General features: G+C 35.2%; 1 protein-coding gene across 6 annotated transcripts in view; it reads left to right on the top strand.

Moving 5' to 3' along the window:
- The window catches only part of RALGAPA1 (Ral GTPase activating protein catalytic subunit alpha 1), a 331,780-nt gene that overhangs the window by 18,614 nt on the left and 287,835 nt on the right, over positions 1–25,331 (top strand). For all 6 annotated transcript variants that reach the window (XM_074213382.1, XM_074213380.1, XM_074213383.1 and 3 more), the window contains exons 2-6: positions 6,777–6,887; positions 7,441–7,490; positions 14,109–14,166; positions 21,688–21,731; positions 22,863–23,040. In XM_074213382.1, the coding sequence (XP_074069483.1) occupies positions 6,777–6,887; positions 7,441–7,490; positions 14,109–14,166; positions 21,688–21,731; positions 22,863–23,040 (441 nt within the window). The remainder of the gene's footprint in view (positions 1–6,776; positions 6,888–7,440; positions 7,491–14,108; positions 14,167–21,687; positions 21,732–22,862; positions 23,041–25,331) is intronic.

Genomic DNA, 25,331 nt, shown 5'->3' with positions numbered 1-25,331 from the left:
GCCCAAAAGGCTATAAAACTGTACCTGATTTTAACCTATCCATATCAGTATTAGTTGTGCATGCCAAAGAAATTGACAAGGAAAAAAAAAATATGTTTAGGACTATTTTTTGTGGTGGCCAAGTATTGGAAATTGAGGGGATACCCATAAACTGAGGAATTTCTGAACAAATCACATTACAATTGTGATTGTAATGGAATATTATTTTGCCATAAGAAATAATGAGCAGTATAGTTTCTGAAAAACTTAGGAAGACTCATATGGACTATTTGCAAAGTGAACTGAACAAAACTAGGAGAACATTATACACAATTAATAGCAATACTGTAATGATGATGAATTGTGAAATATTTTACTATTGTTCTGTCAGTAGACTGATCCACAACAATTTTAATGATTCTGGAGGAGAGAGTAAGGCTGATGATTGTGCACAACCCAGCCTCACTTAAATCCAAAGCTCAGCAGGTCAAGATATCACCTTCCTTCTATCATTGATCAAAAGAACAAAGTATAAGCAGCACCAAAGGACTCATGATAAAAAAAATTGCTGTCCACCACCAGAGAGAGAGCACTGAGAGCACTTTTGAACTCTTGGGCATATATTGAAGTATATTATTTTTCACTTTTTTTAATCTTTTTATTTTCCTTCCCCCTCTAGAATTTTATTTTTCCCCAATTACATGTAAAAATAATTTTCTGAACTCATTTTAAAAATTGTGTTCCACATTCTCTTCCCTCCCTCCCCATTCCCCTCATTGAGAAGGCAAGCAGTTTAATACAGGATATATGTATGTGTGGTCAAGCAAAATATTTCCATAAATATTGTGAAAGAAACATAAGACCCAAATAAAAATCCAAGAAAAATATAGTAAAAAAAGCATACTTTGATCTTTATTCAAACATCCATCTCTTGGGGATGTATAACGTGTTTTAAAAATACTCTTTCAGGGGCGGCTAGGTAGCGCAGTGGATAAAGCACTGGCCCTGGAGTCAGGAGTACCTGGGTTCAAATCTGGTCTCAGACACAGTAATTTCCTAGCTGTGTGGCTTTGGACAAGCCCTTAACCCCATTTGCTTTGCAGAAACCTAAAAAAAACAAACCAAAAAAACTCTTTCAAAGTTGTTTTGGGTCATTTTATTATGGAGAGTAGTTGAGTCATTCATAGTCGATCATCTTACAGTATTGCTGTTATTGTGTACAATGTTCTGTTTCTAGTCATTTCCCTTTGCTATCTATTCATATGTTTCTAGGTTTTCTGAGAGCATCTAGTCATCATTTCTTGGAGCACAGTAGTATTCCATCACAATCATAACCACAACTTGTTTAGGCATCCCCCCCAATTTCCAATTCTTTGCCATCAGAAAAGTGTTGCTGAGGGCAGCTAGATGGCACAGTGGAGTGACTCCAGCCCTGGAGTCAGGAGGACCTGAGATCAAATCTGGCCTCAGATACTTAATAGTTATCTAACTCAGTGATCTTGGTCAAATCACATTGCCTTGCAAAAACTAAAACAAAAACCAATAAAACGATAAAAAAAAGAAAAGGGTTTCTATCAATATTTGAGCATAGTTCCAAATTGTTTTGCATAATAGTTGAATCAGTTGACTACTCTACCAGCAGGACATTATTGTCTCAATTTTCCCAACATTTGTCATTTTCCTTTTCTGTCACATTAGACAATCAAATAGGTGTGAGGTAGTACTTGAGAATTGTTTTAATTCGAATTTCTCCAATCAGTAGTAGTTTAGAACCTTTTTTTCCATATGGCTATAGATTGCTTTGACGACTTCATCTGAAAACTAATAATTGGGGAATAGTTTTTATTTTTATATAAATTTGATTCATTTCTCTTATTTATTTGATGAGTCCTGTGTCAGAGAAACATGCTTCAAATGTTTGTCACAATTATGATTGCTAACTATATTTCCCTCCATTCTGTCTTTCTCCTGTTTATTCTGTTCTCTCTCTCCTTTTACCTTGTCCCTCTTCAAAGGTATTTTGCTTCTGATCTTTCCCAATCTATACTCAGTTCTATGAACACACCTCTTCCCTTCTACTTTCCTGTAGGGTAAGAAAGATTTCTCTTCCCATTTGTGTGTGTGTATGTTAGTCCCTTTTAGAGCCATTTCCAGTGAGAATAAGGAAATCTTCCTTTTGTCTTTAAAACAAAAATAACTGCTAATAATATGGTGTGTAGTAACATTTCACATCCATGTTAAATCATAGGCCAAGTGCCCACTGACACTGTATCAATTGGCATATTCTTGGAAGTTGCATTAATTGACTTTTACCTCATTAAATATGACCTGGATTTTATAATTTTCACTAATTCAAATTTAGCATTATTTAAACTCACATTAATCATGATCTACAGTACTAGGATAGTAGTACTAATGGGACAATGAGTGTTTTTTCAGGATGGGGGAAAATTTAGGTATGTTTAAAGGTAGTATGAAGAAGATAGGGAGAGATTGAAAATAAGATTGAAAATCAGAGGGGATGAGTGGAGAATATTGGCAGGGAGACTAAAAGGGTTATTTGCCTTGATAAGAGGTTACTTTACCATCTAGGAGTATGGGAGGAGGGGATGACTTGAGAAGAAATGAAAAGGTTTTGTGGGAAATGGGATAGAGAATTAGGAAGGACCATTGAGATTAGGAGGATGGGAGGGGGGAGATGACTTGAGAAGAGATGAAAAGGTTTTTGGGGGAAATGGGATAAGACCAGGCTTTGGGGGAAATGAGATAAGACCAGGCTTTGTGGGAAATGGGATAGAGAATTAAGAAGGACCATTTACATTAAATGACATTACTTTTTACTGAATCCAGTTTATTAAATTGTATATTTTCCTCACTCTTTTTAATCAGCATTTGAGAAGAGAGCATGGGAAATGAATGGTGTGAGTAAACTAGGGTTGGAGTTTGCAAGATTTGAATACCAATAGGATGACAGTAGATTTGAGAAAAGACTAGAATTCAACTAAAGCTGAACTAGTTAACTTAAGGGTTAATCAGGGAGTGTGATTGGATTCAAAGCCCTGCTGAAGATGAAGAATAGGGGATAGGGTAGTGATTAACTTGAATTAATTTTTTTGCGTGTTGACTGATCTCCTTCCTGTCCAAGGGACTTTCAAAAATCTTTTCCGGCACCACACTTTGAAAGCATTGATTCTGTAGTGCTCAGCTTTGCTTATAATTCTCACAGCCTTACATTGCTACTGGAAAATCCATAGCTTTGACCATACAGATCATTGTCAGCCAGGTAATATCTATCCTGGTTAGTATGTTGTTCAGATTTGCCATAGCTTTACTTCCAAAGAGCAAGCATCCTATAATTTCATGGCTGTAATTGTTATCTCCAGTGATCTTTGAGTCCAAGGATATGAAATCTGGTGCTGCTTCCCTTTCTTCTTCTTTTCTTTGGATGTGATTAGACCAGTCGCTGATACCTTTATGTTTTTAATGGTAAGCTTCAAATCAGCTTTTATACTCTTTTCTTTCACCTCATCAAGAGACTTCCTATTCCCCTTCACTTTCTACCATTAGAGTGGTATTTCTGCAATCTTAATTCTGGTTTTTGATTTGTCCATTTTGCATGATCTGCTTTGCAAATAAAATAAGGTGATAATACACAGCCTGTTGTACTCCTTTTCTAATATAAAACCAACCAGTTTTTCCATGTTTGATTCCGATGCTTTTTGACCCTCATACAGCTTCTTCAGGAGAGAAGTAAGATGATCTGATATTCTTATCCTTTGAGGACATAAACTGCATTTTGTTGTGGTCCACGTAATCAATAGTGAAGAAGTAAAGCAGTAAATTTTTTTTTTAGAATTCCCTGGTTTTCTCCATAATACAGCGACTATTGTCATTTGGTCTCTAGTTCCTTTGCCCCTTAGAAAACCAGCCTACTCTTCTAGTAATTCTCAGTTCACATATTACAGGCAGTTATCTTTATAAAACTCTGTTATTCACTCTGTACTCCATGGCCAAATTTATCTGTTATTCAAATTATCTTTTGATTTCCTATTTTTTTTTGTGCATGTGTGTTATTTTTTTTTTAGGTTTTTGCAAGGTAATACTTAATAGTTACCTAAGTGGCTTGTCCAAGGCCACACAGCTAGGTAATTATTAAGTATCTGAGGCTGGATTTGAACTCAGGTACTCCTGACTCCAGGGCTGGTGCTTTATCCACTGCGCCACCTAGCCACCCCGCATGTGTGTTATTTCTAAAAGATGTTGTTTGTCTTCGTAGAATTGGTCAATTTTGGCTTCTTTGGTATCAGTGATTAAACATGCACTTGAATTACTTTGATATGGAATGGTTTGCCTTGGACTTTCTTTTTGTTATTTTTGAGAATGAACTATATTACTACTTTTCTCACATTTTAATTCACTTTGAGAATTACCCAATTTATTCTAAGTATTCTTGCCTACTGTAGAATATGTAATGATCAACTTGAAATTTACCATGCCTGTTCATTTTAAGTTCACTTGAAACTTAAGATGTTGATGTTTAATCTTTTTATCTCCTGTTTAACCATATCCAGCTTACCTTGTTTTATAGAACTTATATCCTAGGTTCCTGTGCAATATTGATCTTTATCATACTGGACTTTTATTACCAGATGCATCTGCATTTTCCTTTGGACTTCAGTATAATCACTTCATTGATACTGGAGCTACTTGTAGTGGTCTTCCATTCTTTTCCAGTAGTATATTGGACACCTTCCAACTTGAGGGTCTCATTTTCTTATATCTTTTATCGTTTTAGTACTGTCCATGGTGTTTTCTTGGCAAAAATGGAGTAGCATGCCATATCCTTCTCCTTGGATCACTTTTTGTCAGAACTCTCCACTATTACTTGTCCATTTTGGGTAACCCTGTATGACATAGCTCATAGTTAATTGAGCTATACAAGTCCCTTTGCCATGACATAATATCCTTTAGAGGGACCTAGATCTCAGTAAGAAGGTGGAAGGAGCTATAGAGGAAGAAGAAGGGAAGGAAAATTTGTTATCCTTGGAGGGTTTCAGAAGGCATAGTGGAAGTGATAGGCAGGACTAGCATGGGGCTTGGGAAGACTAGGATTGATATTAACAGGACAAAAGAATAAGAGTTACAAGAGATTCATATACATAGGGTTTGAGAGAGAAAGAGGGTAGTATGCTTTCATTAGATCTAACGGTAGAGTATATTCTTAGCTGATAATGGAAAACTGTCTAGAATCTGTTCTCAGATCCTTGAAACTGCTAGGTAGTTTTATGGAGGGGAGGGAGGCTGAGGAAATTAAATGTATTAATTTGCACATGGGGCAGTTTTAATTGTATGGAGAACAAGTTAGCATATTAGATTAATCTGTCTTTGAATGATTAAATGGACATGGAGAAAACCAGTTCAGGATACTTAAACAAAAAACCTCCTTCAGAGCCATTTGCTTTTACTTGAGAACTAAGTAGAATAAGCAAACTTCTGCCCCAGTGGGAGCTATTTAAATTATCTTCTCTTTAAAAGTCATTAAAGCTCTCTTAACATGCTTATCTAAAGTACCTTTCTGTAGGGTTTGTTTTATGTCAAATAATGTTTTGTCCTTCATTTTGGAAGAAAAACACCATATCAGGGAGGTGATACCATGACAAATATGTGAATTGAGTTTTGAATAAGAGGAGTATGGTGTTCAGTCAGTCACTAGCCTCACTTTCTTTCTCCTCCAGAGCCATCTGGGTCCAGTGGCCAGATATGAATCAGGATGACTGGAGATGGCCCTGGAAATGAGGCAATCAGGGTTAAGTGATTTGTCCAAGGTCACACAGCTAGTAAGTGTCAAGTATTTGAGGCTGGATTCGAACTCCTATTCTCCTGACACCAAGGCTTATCCAGTACATCACCTAGCTTCCCTTATACCCTGTATTATGCCACATACTCCAGTTTGAAGTAACCTGATAGACTTTAAAGCTATTGACATTGTTTTTTTAAGCTTCTGATTATACTTTGGTTGGGTTAATTTACTCATTAAGAGTTAAGTTCATGTCTGAAAATTGTCAGGTTCCCATATATAGATTGTTCCTCTTTGTGAAATGGGGAGAAAAGTACATTTTCTATTCTCTTCTCTGGAGGTAAACCTTGTCAATTCCACTATCTTTATTAATGTTGTTCTTCCCATTTATATTGTTGCATTATTTGTGGTATATTGCTTTCCTGGTTAATATTCAGTTCATTTCTCATTAGTTCATATAATTTTTTCTATGTCATATATGAATTTTTATGATGCAGTAATAGGCCACAATTTATTTAGTATTTTTCAGTCCGTGGGCATCTGCTTTGATTCATGTTCTTAACTACCACAGAAAGTTGTGCTATGCTTATTTCCTTTTTTATGGAAGCTTTCTACTTCTCTTTTAACTCTCTGTGGTATATAAACTATGGGATCTCTGGATTTAAGGGATGAATATTTTAATCACTTTTGCATAATTCCCAGTTGATTTTCCCTTTTCATTGTTTACTAAATATTTCTGGGTAAATTATAATTCAAGACTGTTTTCTTTATATTTCACCTGTGTTCTTATAAATATAGCTGTAAAAAATACATTTAAAATAAAAGTAAATGAAACTTGAGCTGAAACCATATTAAACCATATGTAACTTTGATTGGGAGAAGAGAATTTTAACTTTTTCATTGAAAGAATTTTGGCATTTTATCCATAGAATATGTGCTAATTAATGGTTAAATTTGTGGATTATAGAAATAAATTGATCTTCTTTATTTATTTTTACAGAAAATGCTGAGTCTATTGACCTTAAACAATTTTTTGATCAACATTTTTCACATATATATTATGTGTTCTTTGAAAATTTTGTGACCATTGAAGTTAGTCTTAAACAAAAAGGTAAGACTCCTAAGAAATATCCACCTAGACTTTTTATTGTCTTTTTAAAGTGCTTATAAATTTGCCCCTGAGATTTAGTTTCGATATCAAGTGATTTGCTTTCTTCTGGCAGTTGTCAGCTACTTTTCTTACCTAATTTCCTCTTGTGACCAAGAACTTGGCATCTGTGAAATAGGCAATAGTTAGTGTGGTAGTATTGTCATGTTCACTTTTCTGTTTACTGGTCTTACTTCCTACCCTCTTTGTCTTCTAACTCTCCATTCTACTACTACTATTCTACTATATTCACGGATAACTTTTAAGACTTTTTTCCATTAAAAATATATATATATATATTTATATGTATATACATGTATATGTCTATAACATTTGGTAGGAGAAAAATATTTTCTAGAAAACTAAAAGCTTCAGATTTTATTAAAGAATCAGTGAAAATTTGTTTTTAAAAGAATACTGAATGCTTATAGAAATACAAATTTACTAGTTGTATATCTCTCACTAATTTCCTAAGTGATGGTTACATTTTAATTCTTTTACTTTGATTACATTTTAGGTCACAAGTCTCAGAGGGAAGAATTAGATGGTATACTTTTTATTTTTGAAGTAAGTACCTACAAAGTATTTCCTTACCTGAAAAATATATCATTTCTTTCAGCCATTTAAAGTCTGTTTTAAGTATAAGTAAAATTACATTTTAATGATCTGTTAAAATTACTTCATTATACTTAAACTGGACACATTATGAACCCAGTCTATGAAGATTTTTGTTCCTTACTGTATACCTGATCCCATAACTTTTCTTTTCCTTTACATTCTCCTTTAATCCTTGAGCTCTAGTTACACTTCCTGAGAGGCTCCTGAATAGGTTTCCAGACTTGAATAGAATGAATTCAGTCCAATTCAAGAAACATTGTTTAAGCATCTGCTATGTGCCAGGCACTGTACTAATTGTAAGGGATATAATTAAATAAAAGAAAGACAGTCCCTGCCCTCAACAATATTACGATCTAATGGGAGGAAACAACACTCAAAAGAAGGCAAGAATGCTGGGAGGCTTGGGAGGGGGTATCAGATACTAAGGGCTATCTTGTTCATGGAGTTGAAACCAGCTGAAAAGGGTGTTGGTATGAACTCAAGTGTTCTACCCTTCAGTCCTTCAGTCAGAGGAGGAGACCAAGGGAGGTAGTATCCATCAAGGTTTGTGTTAACAGCTTGGTGATAAGATTAGAGGTAATGAAATTAACTTTGTAGGGACTTCTTGTTTGCTGGATTTGAAATCAGCCAGGGCAGCAGATGTATAGTGGAGTTAACTGAAAAGCCCTCTAATGAATATTCACTAGAGTATTTAACTGTTAACCTAAAGAAATTTAGTTAACTTTAACTTGGAAAGGATACATCTATCTGACATTCAGTAGAGGGAGAAGTTGCAATTTACTGAAAGGGAAGTAGAATATTTAGGTAGATCCCTGCCGGGTTGAAGAGATGTACACACACACACACACACACACACACACACAAAAGAAGGGATGGCCTTAGGGGTACTAGCATAAATAAGAGGAGGGCAGCCACACCTGGTGGCCCTTTTATAGAAATTAGGTCTTATTGTGAGTGCACCACATCAGGTAAGGACAATTTTGAATCAAAAAGCTGACGGGTTAAAGGACTCTCGCATATTAAAATATGCGAGATGATTTGATACTAACTCAGGATCATAACTAGAGTCCAGCCGAGTTTCTGTCTGCTTCCCCTGAGGATTCTCAAGCAATTAGAACACAGTTGTTTGGAAGATGTGAATTTTCAGACTTAAGTGAGAGAGGACTTACAGGAATCATCCATTCCAGGTGGGGAAGATTGGTGTGTAGATGGATCCTTGAGGGTAGTGGAAGGAAAAAGGATGAATGGATATGCTATAATAGATGGGAATAAAAATATAGTTGTTCAAGCGGGAGACCTTCCAAAAGGATGGTCTGCTCAGACTTGTGAACTGTATGCACTGAACCAGGCATTAAAAGGATTGGAAAGCAAAGGAGGGACTATCTATACTGATTCCAAATATGCTTGGGGAGTGGTACACATAATTGGGAAAATATGGGAGGAGAGAGGAATGATAAATAGTAAAGGGAAAGATTTGGCCCATGATGCCATAGTAAGAGAAGTTTTAAATAATTTGCTTAAACCCCCTGTTATTGCAGTAGTACATGTCAAAGGTTGTCAATCAGGGAACTCATTTGAAGCTAGGGATAACCACTTTGCTGATGAGATGGCTCAGAGATCTGGGGAAGGAAAGCTTGGAGGACTGAAAGGTATGTTATTAGTAATATCAAAGATCCCTTCATACGTCTCTTCAACATCCTTTACCGATAAGAAAAAGCATAAATGTTGGACTTGGGGGCTAAGGAGTCCAATTAGGGACACTGGCATTTGCCCGATGGATGGGAATTGCTGAACAAAGCAAGTAGGAGGCAAGTCTTGCAGACTTTACATCAAGTCAGTCATTAGGGACTCCAGAATCTGTGCAATGCAGTCTTAGCCAAGTACGTATCTCCTAGCCTCCATACAATAGCCAGGCAGTTGGTAGATGGGTGTCTCATTTGTGAAAGGACAAATAGAGCTGCCCAGCACCAAATGCTGGCAGGGGGACGGCCTCTGGGAACTCGACCCTTTCAGAGCATACAGATGGATTTTACTGAGCTGCCTCCTGTTGGCCGCCTCAAATACTTGTTGGTCATAGTAGACCATTTGACCTTAAATGAAAGCTATATGACATATAGTCATATGACAAATCATTAAGGTGAGAGACTTACTGAGTTTCATCACCTAGACAGTAGAAGAAGAAGAAGAGGAGGTATAGGAGATAGTAGGATTGAATCTCAAGTTTATGCAGTAGCATTTTGATGATTATAGTGACACCTTAACCCACCATACCAGAATAAAAAGATTTGTGAATCCACCAAAAGAATGGACTGTGGACTCTGAACCTACGAATAAATTGAAACTGCATTTCAGGCGAATATAGGACTAATAGACTCTCCAACACCTTGCCCAGGAGGTGGAGGATTCTTGGTATTCTCCCCTTTGTTATAATTTTGTTATCACTTCTTTGCTTCCTAGCTGGTATAATTGTATATAATATGAGGGATTTCCATGTGGGACCCATTCCTGGGTGCAATTACAGTGTCACATCCTGGGATGGCCTCCTTCGCTTTCTAGGCACTGGTCAAGACTACAGTCCTGCAGAAATGTGCTTTAGATATCATGTTCTGAGAGTGTCCCTCTTAAATTTGAGACTATTGTTATATCAGGCCTCAGTTTTAGACACCTTCTTTGAAGAGGAAAACACTTTTCTTTTCAGAACTTAATTTAAACCATTGGTAATATTGTCAATGTAACTAACTGCTGGATTTGTGGGGGGCCTCATTAAGGATTGAGTACATGGTCATGGGTGCTGGTTCCACTTGAACCTGTTTTAACCAGTGGAACTGGATTTTGGAATGAGAAGGAAGAACACTAATGGCCACTGGCAGAATCTGTGACAGGGAGGTATTGCCTTAACCAAACTGGGAAGGGACTTGACTTAGACAAAGTAGTTGCAGGTGGACTTTCTCTGCTAAGGTTGACAACATACAATTAGTGCCAGATTGCAGTAGGTACCAGGCCTTAGGGATAGGACCCGTGTGCAGTGTAATGCTGAAACCTGGGTTTTTAAGAAAAGCTGTTCTTTGACAGATTCTATCTCTCTCTCCACAGACCATGTCTAAAACTGAATGAAGCCTCTTTCTTTCCCTCCCAAACTCATACTATTTACTTCCCCATGTCCCTCAGACCATCTTCTCCCTCCCCTCAGCTGAGTACCTTACTTCTTTTATGAGAAAAACTGAGACCTTTTGTTGTGAATTCCCCCTTCTCTCTTCCTAAACTCAAACCACCTTGACATCATTTCCCACTTCTATACCTGTTCCCCAGGCTCTGACAAAAGAGTGGCAAAGAGATATAAGCATCTACTTTGTACCAGGCACTATCTGTGCTCATTCCATCAGTGCAACAATCAGGGATAATTTGGGGCTGTATGTGATGGAGAATACCATCTGTATCCAGAAAAGGAACTGTGAAGTTTGAACAAAGACCAAGGACTATTACCTTTAATTTAGTAAAAAAGAAACTGATATCTTATTGTCTGATCTTGCTATCTGTTTTACTTTATGTTTCTTCCTTAAGGAGATGATTTCTCTCTCATCACATTCAATTTGGATCAATGTATACCATGGAAACAATGTAAAGACTGGCAAATTGCCTTCTGTGGGGGGTGGGAAGAGGGAAGTAAGATTAGGGGAAAAAATTGTAAAACTCAAAATTAATAAAATCTTAAAAAAAAGAAATGTTCTGGATCACTGAACTGCTGAGAGGAGCAGGGTCATCATAGGTGCTTACCACATACTATTGATATGTACAATGTTCTCCTGGTTCTGCTCATTTCACTCAACATTAGTTCATGCTACTCTTTCCAGAGTTTTCTGAAGTCCAGTGGCTCATGATTACTTACTGAACAATGGTGTGCTATCACATTCATATACCATAACTTAATCATTTCCCATTTGATGGGGGATCCTTTTTGTAAGTGTGGGTCTTTCTCCCCCCCTCCCCTTTTTTTTTTAGTTTTTTTTTTGCAAGGCAATGGGGGTTAAGTGGCTTGCCCAAGGCCACACAGCTAGGTAATTATTAAGTGTCTGAGACCAGATTTGAACCCAGGTACTCCTGACTCCAGGGCCAGTGCTTTATCCACTGCTCCACCTAGCCGCCCCCTTTCCCCCTTTTTTATGATGTCTTTTGGATATAGATCTAGTAAGTGTATTGCATAGTTTTATTGCCCTTTAGGGGATAAATCTATATTACTCTCCAGAATGATTGGAACAGTTCACCACTCCACCAGTAATACATTAGTATCCCAGTTTTCCCATATCCCCTCCAATATTGATGATTTTCCTTTTTTTTATATTAGCCAATATAATGTAAAGTGTCAAGAGCTGTTATAATTTGCATTTCTGTAATAATGATTTAGAGCATTTTTCCCATGACTATAGATAACTTTAAATTTCTTCATCTGAAAACTGCCTCCTCATATCCTTTGACCATTTATCACTTGAATAATATTACTTGTCTTATAAATTTGGCTCAGTTTTTATTTTTTTAGAAATGAGTTCTTTATCAGAAATAAAATTGTTTTGCAGCTTTCTGTGTTCCTTCTCATCTTGTTTGTGTTTGTTTCATTTATGCAAAAAAACTTAATTTATTGTAATTAAAATGATCCATACGTGTCATGTTTGGTCAAAAACAACTTTATGTTTAAATCCTGTATCCATTTTGACCATATCTTGGAATAAAGGGTATGAGATGTTGGTTTACGCCTAGTTTCCAATTTTCCCAGCAGTTTTTGTCAAGTAGTAAATTCTTATTCCAGAAGCTAGAGTCTTTGGGTTTTATCAAACAGTAGATTGCTATGCTCATTTACCACTGGGTTTCTTTTTTGTACCTAATCTATTCCAGTGGTCTATTACTCTATTTCTTAGTATCAAACAGTTTTGTTGACTGTCACTTTATAATATATGTTAGATCTGGTATGATTGGGCCATTTTCCCTTGCATTTTTTTCATCAGTTCCTTTGATAGTCTTGTTTTTTTGTTTTTCCAGATGAATTTTGTTAGTATTTTTTCTATTCTCTAAAATAATTTATGGTAGCTTGATGTGGTGCTGAATAAATAATTTAATTTAGGGAGAATTATTTTCATTTTATTAGCTTGACCTACCATGAACATTTGACAATTTTCCAGTTGTTTAGATCTGACTTTATTTATATGAAAAGTGTTTTTGTACTGTCACTCTCCTTTAGAACTCAGAGGTTCTTTCCACCCCACGCTTTTCCCCATCAATGAGGATCTACTCTTTCTTCCATTGTATATTCTGTATTCTAGCAGAATTCTTTTCATCAAGTGTCATGCTACTATATGTAGCTATTTGATCATCCCATTCTCTGCATTTTCTTTGACTTTTCTTTGCTTCAGATATGATGTGAATCAAAGCGTAGCAGGAAGAGTATGGATCAGATGCCAGGGGTAGGGTGAAGTCTTAGTTCCAGCATCTAGCCCAGCATGCATGGTTACCTCCCTCCAAGTGTGTACTCAGCCTTGTTCTTTCCTTTTCCCTCCCTCTTTTCTCTTTTTTCTCATGACACATATGGAAATTCCCCCCCCCATAACTATATATATATTTGTAATCGGTTTTGTGTTCTTCTTAGTGACTGAGGGAAGGGGAGAGAATTCAGAATGGAAAACAAAATTCTCTTCAGAAAGAATATAGGGTGCCTAGGTGGCGTAGTGGATAAAGCACCGGCCTTGGAGTCAGGAGTACCTGGGTTCAAATCTGGTCTCAGACACTTAATAATTACCTAGCTGTATGGCCTTGGGCAAGCCACTTAACCCCATTTGCCTTGTGAAAACCTAAAAAAAAGAAAAAGAAAAAAAAGAATATAAAGGAGGTTGTTTTAGAAGCCTGGGAAGGCATATGAACTGATATAGAGTGAACTGAGCAGAACCAGGAGAGCAGTTTATTCAAAAAAATGATAACATGGTAAAGGTCAGCCTTTTGAAAGACTTAGCAACTTTTATAACTAAGCAATATTACAGAGGAATAATGATGAAACATAACACATCTTGATATCAAGGAGGTGATGCCATGACAAGCATGTGAATTGTATTTGAGTGAGGAGATGCTGAGGTTGGTAGTCACCAACCTCACTTTCTCCTCCTCATCTGGATCTAGTGGCCAAGTTTGATTCAGGACAACTGGAAATGATCTGGATGTGAGGTAATCAGCTTTAAATGACTTGCCAAGGTCACAGCTAGTTAAGTGTTAAGTGTCTGAGGCTGGAATTGACCTCTCATTCTCTTGTCTCCAAGGCAGTGCTCTCTATCCAGTGACTACCTAGCTGCCCATGCTATATTATACCATATTATAATATATAATATTATAATAAATTACTAGGGCTAAAAAAGTATCAAATAATAGGCAGATTAACTTGAATGCTTTTTAAATTTTTATTATTTGTGTCATATCTTTACACAAGGAGCTCTAAAAGCTTAATATTTCCAATGCGTTTTTCATTTTATAGTGTTTCAAGCATGTCTTTTTCATAAAGTTTCTTACTTTGTTTTCTCTATTGATTTTTAGAAAATTTTACAACTTCTTCCAGAAAGGATTCACCAGCGATGGCAGTTTCATAGTATTGGTAAGTGACCTAAATTACAACTCTTAAATTTCAAATAGCTAATTAAAAAAAAGACTTGTTAGTACTTTCTATTTTTTGGTAACTTGTTTAAAACTTATTTGCAGATTTTCTTTGAGAAGCTATATATAGAAAAGGAGTGATATTTTACTTGCAACAAACAAAGGTTAAATGTGAAGTTATACAGGAACAGGTTAAAGGTATACAGGAAGAGGTTAAATTCATTTTGAAAAATTAATTGGAAGTAGATATTTTAAATTTAATGTGGTTGTAATTTTTGTAAGAAAGTAGGGAAAATAAATTTCAGGAAGTTGGGAAAGGGTAAAAATATTTACTGAACTTTTCAGGAGATTAATTAGGAAGGTGGAAATAGCAAATTATTTGTGACATTCCATTTACAGTATGGTCTGTTTTATATACTCTTCTTTAGGTTAAGAAATTATATTTTATAGGTGATCTTTTTGATTCTCCATTGGCACTGAGATTATTGCCAGATGGATATCAGGGTCACCAAAATTAAATTTGAGTTTGCCAAGGACTTGTTTAAAAAGTTTTTATTAAGTCTGACCGAGAACTCTGACATTTAGAATTAAATAATTTAATTCACAGAAATATTTACTATTTTCAGATCACAGTTGAAGATACAGCAGAAATAAAAGGAGATCCCTATCCTTTTGGAGCTGATAGTTTAGTAGGAAAGATAAAAAATAAGTAACAATAGTTACATATCCATATATGCATATCTTTTTCTCCTTTTTTTTTCCCTTCTTGACTTTTGAGTACCTCCTGGTCCTTTAGATCAGAGTAGATTAGCACCTCTTTTGCAAATCTTAGTGGATTGCCTAGAGGCACTAAGAGTTTTTTCTAATTTTGACTTTTATCCCAAAATAGAAAAACAAAATTAAGTTCTTTGTGAGATTTAAGGAGGGAAAGAGCATTTACTTCTGATTAGGGAATAATTCACATTTATATAGTACTTTAAATTTTACAAAGTGCTTTACTCACAGTTACTTTCAAGGATTATTATTATTCCTAATTTATCTGTCAGGAAGGTGGAGTAACCAAAGTTATGTACCCAGGAAGCCTGGATTTGAGTCAGAGCCAATATTTAAATTTCAACATTTTTACCTTTTAAGTCCATTGCCCACTAAGGATTTGAGTTTAAATTGTGGGAACACCAGGATGATGAGAACCACAATAACTAAAAAAAACTTTTATTAACTATCAGATTAAATGTGGGAGTACATGTTTCCAAAAATAAAAGGAAACTCCCTTAAAACCTGCACAATGACTATTTTAATAGGATCCTTCCAGTAATACAATGTACATTGTACAGTAATACAATCTGGATTAAAAACTTCAGTGAACAAATTAGTCCAATCTCTTTTATTCAGTCTTCCTGTATACTACCTGGATTATTTTTTTAGGCCTATAGACAGGTGTGGTTGATAAGTGAGTTTTCCTAGCCTCCTTCACCTGCAGATGAATAGCTAAAACCATTTACCCTCCTTTTTCACCTAAAGTCTGCAAATCCCCACCTCCTATAAAATCTACTGCTTATTTACTGCACCATGCTGTGCTTCTTAAAGAAAATGGTATTTGAATCAGACCATGAAAATTGGAAAGTTTTTCATCTGCTACAGAAAAAAAATAGAGGATTGTATTCCAGACAGAGAAATATGTAAACAAATAAAAACTTAGTATAAGAATGAGGAGAGTGGCAAGTAATACAATTTGCCTGGATACTTATTGGAAGATTGTAAGAGATGGGGGCTAGAGATTTAGGATTGTATTGATTGTGTTAGGCTTTTAATACCAAATGAAGTGGTATTTTACTTAGTAAACAAGAGTTTTTAGGATTTTCAAAAGATAAATTTGTTAAATAATCCTTTGATAATGATTAACAAGTGAAGCATTGAGTTTAGAAAGTATAAGCTCAGTAAAGTCTGCCATTGATATGAAGAGGAAGTACAGAGCTTAATCCAAATTGAAGGATTCCTGGTATATGCTATTGTAGATGATATTGTGCTGGCTACATCAAGCCCTCGAATATTAGAGCTGCCTAAATGGGATCTCTTTTAACTGTCAAAGAAAATTTGGCTTAAGAATCCACATAGGAAAAACCAAGAGATGAAGAATTTTTACTGTCCAGATTATTCTATGTGGTTGAGTTGATACATTCACTCAATGGATCGTGATGGTCTATAATTATATAAATGTCAGATGCTGCAGAGGACAATCAGTTTTGTATAAAATTGAATAGTAGAGAAAGGGTTGGTTAGATTGCATATGGGATATTATATAGCACTTTGATTTCAAAACTTTCTAAAAGAAGAATATGAAATCTCTCTTCAAAGAATCAAAATTCAGAGGGACCCAAAGAGCAGTGGAATGACAGGCTATAGAATATTGCCCAGATGATAATGTGCAAGGAATGACTTAAAATATAAAAGTGTGCTTATAAAACGAAGCGTATTAGTTATATTGGAGAGATTGGATGAACAAATTGTGTGGTATCCTAGTAACCACATAATTGTAAAAACCCTTTGTAAAGAAGCCTTCAGTATGATAGGTGGGTTTCCCCATGAAAGATTCATTGGAGTGTATGAACACAGATTGCATAGAATGAGCTGTAGCTAGATTACAGTTTAAACCTTTTGGAAGTATATAGTACATCTATGACCTCATGAACCCATTTAGTCAATGTGTTGTGTTGTTCTTCCTTTTTGAAGAAGTCCATGATGTTAGGTGATGCCATGACATTAGTACATGAATTGGATTTGATTGGGGGGGGTGCTGTGCTAAGTCACCAGCCTCACTTTCTCCTCCAGAATCATCTGGGTCCAGTGGCCAGATATGAATCAGGATGACTGGAGATATGACCCTGGATGTGAGGCAATCAGGGTTAAGTGACTTGCCCAAGCTAGTAAGTGGCTAGTGTCTGGATTCTAACTCCTGTCATTCTGACTCCCAAGGCCAGTGCTCTATCCACTGCATCACCTAACTGTCCTAATTTATTTAGTCTATAAGCATTTATTAAACAATTATAAAGAGATATTGTGCTAACCTCTGGGGTTACAGATTTAAAAAAAAAAAGTAGTTCTTGCCCTCATGGAGTTTACATGAAAGTATGTTTATATCTATTGAAAAAACAACATAAAAAATATAAAGGATTTTAAAGTAATCTTTTAGGAAAAGAGGAGACTAGCATATTGGGGGTATTAGTTAAAGCCTTAAATTCAAGGCTACCTTGAGTTAAACTTGATTTGAGCTTTAAAGAAGGGAAATTGAATTCCAGGTCTGGAAGGATAGCCTCTGCAAAATACTTTAAACTACTTTGTTTGAGACATGCTAGTAACATATTTAGTAACTAGTTAAAATGAAAATTTGCAGTCTAGTTTTACTGTATGTACCCTTTGCATTGTTCACACACAATACTCCATCTCCTACATACTTTTGCACTAACCAGCCTCTCTTCCTGAATTCTTTTCTTACTTCAAGAACCATCTCAATGCCACCTTTTGCAGAAGGGCTTTTGCATTCTTATCATCTAATAACTCCTCTAAGGTTATCTTGCCATCTATTCTACATCTCCTCTATGCCTATTTGTGTATTTGTTGTCTTCCCTAATTTAAGAGTCTTGTAGGCAGGGACTGTTTTTGTTTTTTCTTTGTATCTCTAGTACTTAGCACTATATTTTATTATGAAGTAAATTCTTCATAAATGTTTATTTGTTGATTTAGAATCCATGAGAACGGTGAGGAAATGGAAATTTGGTGCTTATTTTTCTAAAGGAGATAGTTGAGTTCAGCGTTTCAAATTCATGTTTCCTAGAACTCAGATTTTCAGAAAGAAACTGAAGAGAAAAAAATAAAAGAAAATCAAGGAGACAACTTTGGGAAACATGAGCTCTGAAAAAAAGCTCCTACAAAGGAGGTATAGAATGAGTTATCACAGAGAAAGGAGACAGGAGCTTTTGAATTCAAGGAAGCCAAGGGAAGAGAAAGTATCAAGAAAGAGGGGTAACCCTGTAGGTAGGGCAGGAAGAATGCAGTTTGAGAAAAGGCCATTAGTTAGGAATTGATAACCTTTGAGGGAAATGTGAATGGAATCATGGCATCAGAAGCTAGGTAATGCAATGGGTTGACAAGTGGAGACAGTAGGGTCATTTTATTAAAAGAAAGTTTGATGGTATATGGTGTAAGGGAGAAAAGATATGGAACTTTAGCTCAAGGTTGTAGAAAGGTCCAGAGCAAAGTTGCTTTTTTTTTTTTAAGCACTGGAAAACACCAACATATATTTGCAATATGAACATTAATTTTATGTTCATGACTTTGTTAAACCTAAGAAGGATATAAAGAGAAAAATAGTATATTTTGTCCTGAAGAAATTTAGTTGAAATTGGGAGGTTACATCATGTATGTGCAAAATGCATGCAGAGACAGAGAGCACTAATTAGTGAGGGAATTAGGAAAGACCTCATGTTGGAGATGTCATCTGGACTGTGCTTTGAAGGAAGCTGCTGTAGTTTGTCCTTTATTGTAGAAGAAGACCTTGACATGAGGGAGGTGATGTTATGACATGCAAATGAATTGTATTTAAATGGGGTTTCTAGGGAAGGCAATGCAAAGTCACCAGCCTTTCTCCTCTGGAGCTATCTAGGCCTCAGTATTAATCAAGACAACTGGAGATGGCCCTGGATATAGTGGGAGGCCTTGGTCTTTTAAAAAAAAAAAACTAAGGTCTTTTCCAGGTCACAGTTTGTTTCTGACATTGCCCATTCATTGATGATTAAGGCTAGGTAAGAGAAATGAGGCAAAGGGGGTCAAGAAGGACCACTTTTATTTAGTCCAAAAAAAGTCAAACTGCAAGGGCAAGAGCCTCAGAATTTCTCAGTGATTAAGACAGATAAGAAAGAAATAAAGGAAAGAATAGTCTCTTGCATATGTGAGAGGAAGATCCTTTGTATTTCTGTTCAAAACAGAAGAAAAGGCTATGTACATTCACTCTGAGCCAAATAATGATCAAGTTAAGTTTAACCTGAGACCCACTATTGGCCAATTAAGGAAAACCAGAATGGTTTGGGGCATGTAAGAAATCTTATCAGGCCTTTGGGCAGAGAACCTGTAGCAAGAACAGGAAAGAAAGAAAAGAAAAGGAAAATAAAGAGAAGACCTTGTGTGATTCTTAAAGGGAATGCAAGGGGATAGCTTATTCAAAGACACAAAGGTAAAATGGCATCCTGTGTTCAACAGTGATTGACTGGTTTGTGGGACAAATGCCACTTAAGGCTCAAGAATCACATTTATCCTAACTTGACCCCCCCCCAACTGACCCACCCTTGTTAATGAGGAATGTGGTTTTACAATCCAAACACTAAAACTACCCTAGGGAAAGGGGCATAGAATTCAAACAAAGCAAACAAATCTAGGGAAGAGAACATAAAATTCAAACCTAAACCAGATTATCTCTGTAGTCCCAGGAATTGAGTGATTCTCTGAACATCTACAGATAAGATGAAGTCAGTTGACTCTTCAACAATATCCCAGAAGTTTGCTTTGTCAAGGGAGGAGGAGTACATGGTTAACCAATTTCAATCTATAATATTTTACTGAAGAAATCTCAAAACTTTATCCCACATACTGGAATATAGAGTGTCAAGGATAGTGATATGAAATGTTAATTATAAATTAGGTGATAATGAGCTTGTGGAGTTCTTTTTTAAATGTAAGTCTGAGGAATTTGTAATTTATAACTGAGGCAATAGGGAACCTTTGAAGATATTTGAGTAGTAGAGTGACAAGATCAGATCAGTGTTTTAGAGTATTTGATTTAGCAGCTTGGAGAGGGGAACAGAATAATTATGAAGATGGAAATTGAAGGCTCTTGCAGTATTTTAGGTAAGAGGCTTTGTGGTTAGAGAGTAGGATGGATGCAAGAGATATTGTGAAGTGGCTACAAAACTACAAGGAAGGAAAGAATCAAGGATGACCCTGAGATTGCAAAACTACTGGTTCCTACATAGAGTGATGATTCTTGATGTTCTTAAAAGAAATAGAAAGGTTTGTAGAACAAATAGATTGGCTGAAAATATGAATTCTATTTTAGACTTGTTGAAGATTCTTGAGAGGAGATAATTGAAATCACATTGTTTTAGAGGAGGTGGGAGAAATGATACTGCTGCATAAATAGGAATTTTTTTCACTTGGCAAAGCATATTTTTTTTTCCTCTCAGGAGAACATAACTGACATTAAAGTTTTCTTTGCCTTTTAACATTTTCTCATTTAAACTTCATGATAGCCTTGTGAACCAGTTATAATTCTTGTCACCATTTTATAGATAAGCAAAACCAAGGCTTAGAGAGATTAAGTGACTTTTTTAGAATCACACAGTTAGTAAGCATATTTGAGTCCAGGTCTTTTGGATTCCAATGTAGCACTCTTTTCATTCTAATTATGGATTCAGACACTACAGCAGTGTTAAGTCACAGAAGAGAATATTGGAGAAAATTAATGTGGTATGGCCAGTGAAATAAGAGTTTAGTGGGGAAAGAGTATTTGGAAATTTAAAGTGAGGATTCAGCAGAGGTTTTGAAGCCCAGGTGAAAAGATAGGGACCAGACCTTTCTTCATAGGTTTAGTGACTTTCTTTGGTAAAAAAAAAAAAAAAAAGTTCACTCTCAATTCAGGTCATGGTCTTCTCTGAAACTTAGTTTTTTCTTCTGGTTGTGGATGGCACTGTCTATAACAGGTCTCCCAGAGTTATCTCTGAAGTGCTCAGAGGAGAGGCATCCATCAAAGTTGATCAACTCATAGTGTTGTTAATATATATAATGTTCTCATGGTTCTGCTCCCTTTGCTCAGCATAAGTTCATGTAATACTTTCTATGCTTCTAAACCACTCATGGTTTCTTATAGAGCAGTAGTACTATGTAACATTCATATATTGTAACTGGGTATCCCCTCAATTTCCAGTTCTTTTCTTTGTAACTTGCAGTCTTAAGAAATTTTCTTGTGCAGTGGTTCTGAAAGTCTGGTCTAGGGACCTTGGAAGTTATCAAGGTCAAAACTTATTTTAATAACATTAAGGCATTTTATCTTCTATTGTGGTAAAATCTATGGATATTATCCTCATACACAAAAGTTCTTTGTGGGGTACATAATCATATCCAAGAGTATAACTTTAGCTCCTGAGACCTAAAAGTTTGAGAACTGCTGTAGGTTAAATGACCCAGTGTCTTAAGCCAGGATGAGTCAGAGGGGAGGCCTGAGCCTGGATTTTCTTGGCATTCAGTTCAACTGTTTAACAATTTGTTGCTTTTCTTCACATAAAAGCATAATGGTTGGAATATGAATAGGAATGAAAATCCTGGATGATGGGGATTACCTTGAGTTGAAGTTTAGTAGGACAGAATAGCAATAAGTACAATAAGTAAAAGCAGTAGGACAAGTAGAAAAGAAATTTTAACATGGCTATTGAATCACTTGAAACGATAAGTGTTTAAATTAATGTTCTCTTTGCAGGATTGATTTTAAAGAAACTCCTTCACACAGGAAACTCCTTAAAGGTATATAAATGTATTTATTTTAGTAGGATGACTTTTAAAAGCATTTTAGATTTGCTTTGTGACAGAAGAGATGTGCACTTATGTTTTTCTATGCAAAATACTTTTCTGGATTTGTAAAATATACACCTGCAGTCATATTTAATTCTGATGTGTGGAAAAAATTTGAAACAAGCATATGACTTCTACTTAATATCTCCTTCAATTTCTCTTCTTTTTTTAAAGGTGCTGAATTGCCTTTTTTTGGATTATGATTATATTTAAAAGTACAATAGCATCCTCTTTAATACTTGGGTGCTACTCCCCCCCCCCCAATACCAGGTCCCTTAAATGCATTTGTGATTTGAAACTACACTGCCCTATTAAAGATACTCCATTCTGAACTTTGTTTAGAGGAAAAACATTTTCCAATGACAGCAGAAGCAATTAAATTGTGACTGCAGCCATTCTGAAATATAAATGACACTAAAAACTCTGTACTAATTTTCACTTTTCTGATTTGCCACTTTTTTTGCTTTGTAGAAGCTGTCCACCTGTTGTAGGGAAGGTAAATTTCACTTGATAACCTAGTGCTGCAGTGACCTAGAGATAACAGCAATGGGAAAATAGAACCTCTTTTATCACCTATCTGTTGTCATCTAAGCCATGGTAGTAATAATAACAACTACAATAATAATAAAATTGGCAATTTTAAGGCTTGTAGAGGTTCCCAAACATTTTTATTTGATACATCTCTGTGAAGGAGGTAATTATAATATTATTATTTTACATGTTACAGATAAATAAATACACTGAGATTTATCGAGATGAGATTACCTCACCCAACAAGTATTTGCACTCTCTGCTTATTGTGCCATTGTTTATAGCAAATGAAACTTGAAAGGATTTTTATTTTATATCTTGGGGAAATAAAGACAAATTAAGCTTCCTATTTTATCAGTTCCATTGACTCAGGTTTTGGTGAAATGAAATGTATTACTTCTAGATCTAATATGGTGACAGTTATAACTTTTGGCAATCATTAATTTTTTTGTTTCTTAGAGAATTTTGATCTCCAAAAAAAAAATCTTTCATATCCTTTTATTTCTGTTTGGGTAAAAATTCTGTGTGTATTTAATTGTTTTGTGTTTTCAGATCAGGCGTGAAGGTGTCCGTCTCTTCTTGCTATGGTTACAAGCTCTTCAGAATAACTGTAGTAAAGAACAGCTCTGGATATTTTCTTGCTTAGTTCCTGGATTTGCCTCACCACTGTCTGAATATGGACCTCGGACTTTAGATAATCTCATTAATCCCCCACTTAACCTTCAAGAAAGTAAGATTATAGGATATTAATTAACAGCATTTTTTTTTGTGTTGTGATTTGAAAATTTACTAAGCATTCCAAATCCAGTGTAACACTTCTTTGATTTCCCTTTTCATAGTATACTTATCTTTTTGCTCATTTGGATGTGTCAAGATATATTTTTTACATTGTATTACTTTATGGAGGAGATACACACACACACACACACACACACACACACACACACACACACATATATATTATGGAAAAGGAAATCTAAATTTATTTAATTTTTTATAAATCAGATATTTTCTATTTTACTTTCATTATACTTTCAAAATTTAAAAAAAAATTTCTGATTGCTTTAGTTGCTCAATTGTTATTATTTGTATTTTAAATTTCCACCTCTACATGATATCTTTTTTTAATACCTTCTTCCCTTTTATGTTGAGAAAATTCTGGGTAATTTTTAATCTCATGAGTTATTTAACTTTCTTTGTTTGGTTTATGTTTAGATTTTTTCATAAAAGTGTGTATGTGCATGTGTTTTAAAAATCAAAATACATTTATGATATAAAATTCTTTAAAAGGGGAACAAAACATGTTTTAATTAAAATACTATATTTTCTGTGATTATTAACATTTGTATATAACTGCTTTTTTCACAAGGATCATAACATGCCAGATTACCCAAAATTGTCTTCTTATTTTTCTCTCTCACAAAAGACATTAATGAACAACTGAATGTAGCAAGTTCCTTATCCTTCCTTTGCCTAAATGCCATATGCAGCTCTTTGGAAATGGTTTAGATAAGTTTTAATCTTTAGGTTATCCTATTAGAGCATTTAAAATCTCCTTTGGATATATTTGGTGATAAGGAAAATATAACCCCTTTTAGTCGACAATAGTAGTATTCAACAGAGGTACTAATTTCAGTTTCCTTACTTTGATCTTTAATGGGAAGTAAAATATATAGTCTCATCCTAAGTGAGTATGATTGAATGAAAAGAATATTAATTTAGTCCAGATTTTGTTATTCTTTCTCATGTGCAGATTCCTTCCTTTATAGCACTTAACTGGCTTATACTCCAATTGTGATGTTGTGGAAAGAGTAATTGATTTGGAAACAAATATATATCTGGATTCATATTCTTGCTCTGTGACCTGTGACACCTTTGGACAGGTCACTTATCTGTCTGGACTTCAGTTTTATAATCTATAATATAATGAGTTTGGATTAGATGACTGCCAAGATCTCTGTACCTATAAATCTGGCATCCTAAATCCTAGACCAGGGAGAAAAGGGAGAGAAACTGAATAATTAACCTAATGATACACAACTTTTAAGAATCTCTCTTGATTATTTTAAATTAATAAAAAGTTTCCTAGGCAGAAATTCTCCAGTGAAATGAAGTGAAACCAAAAAATTAGGGTTGGCTGCCTGGATTGATCACTGATGAATAATTGGATATTTAGTTGATTTTTTTTTTCACCTACATTTAAGCGAGTCTTTGAGTGAGAGAGAGACAGACAGACAGACTGTGTGTGTGTGTGTGTGTGTGTGTGTGTGTGTGTGTGTGTGTGTGTGTGTGTTTCCCTTCCCCCCCCAAAGAATGCTGCACTATTTTTTTTTTTGGTCCCAGAATGAAGTAAAAGGCCATCCTTTTCCTTACAAAGTTGTACAAGACAATTAGTTTCTACTGAAATCAAGATTAATTAATTTCTTATCAAAATCATGCAAAATAAGCAATATTAGAAGCAAAAAATAGCTATTCTGACTATATGATTTGTAGTGATACTCAGCAAAATGGATTTTCTCCCTTAAATTCAAAATAGACTGCTTAGGGAATATTTTATCACTTCAAATAAACTGAATATATTCATATGATTGGGAGGAATAAAATTCATAATTAACTTTTCTTAATCTTAGTGAAAATAAAGTGATATTAAAACTGATTTGATGAATGCATAAAATGCTAATTTTACTTGTCTTGCATGTGCATATATGTGTGTGTGTGTGCGCGCATATATAGACACAGAAGTCCATATCCTACCTAAATTGTTTATGTAGCCCCCTGAACTATACACTTAATATATACATTTTGTAGTGACTGAAGTCTCTTGACTTTTTGCAGTTTTTTGATTGAGGCTATGACTTAAGAACCTTTGGCACTTCTTTAAGTCTTTTCAGGAGCAAATTGAAGTAATAGATAATGCATGTAACTGTCTTTTTTAGGGAAAATTATAGGACTCAGAGAATTTTGCATGACTTCCCTTATTGAAGTAACCTTCAGTGAGATTATATCACAGTGGCTAAAATT

Source organism: Macrotis lagotis, chromosome 1 (assembly GCF_037893015.1).
Source record: "Macrotis lagotis isolate mMagLag1 chromosome 1, bilby.v1.9.chrom.fasta, whole genome shotgun sequence".
Classification (NCBI taxonomy): domain Eukaryota; kingdom Metazoa; phylum Chordata; class Mammalia; order Peramelemorphia; family Peramelidae; genus Macrotis; species Macrotis lagotis.
Note: the sequence above shows the minus strand (reverse complement) of the source record. Positions and strands in the feature narration are given on the sequence as shown.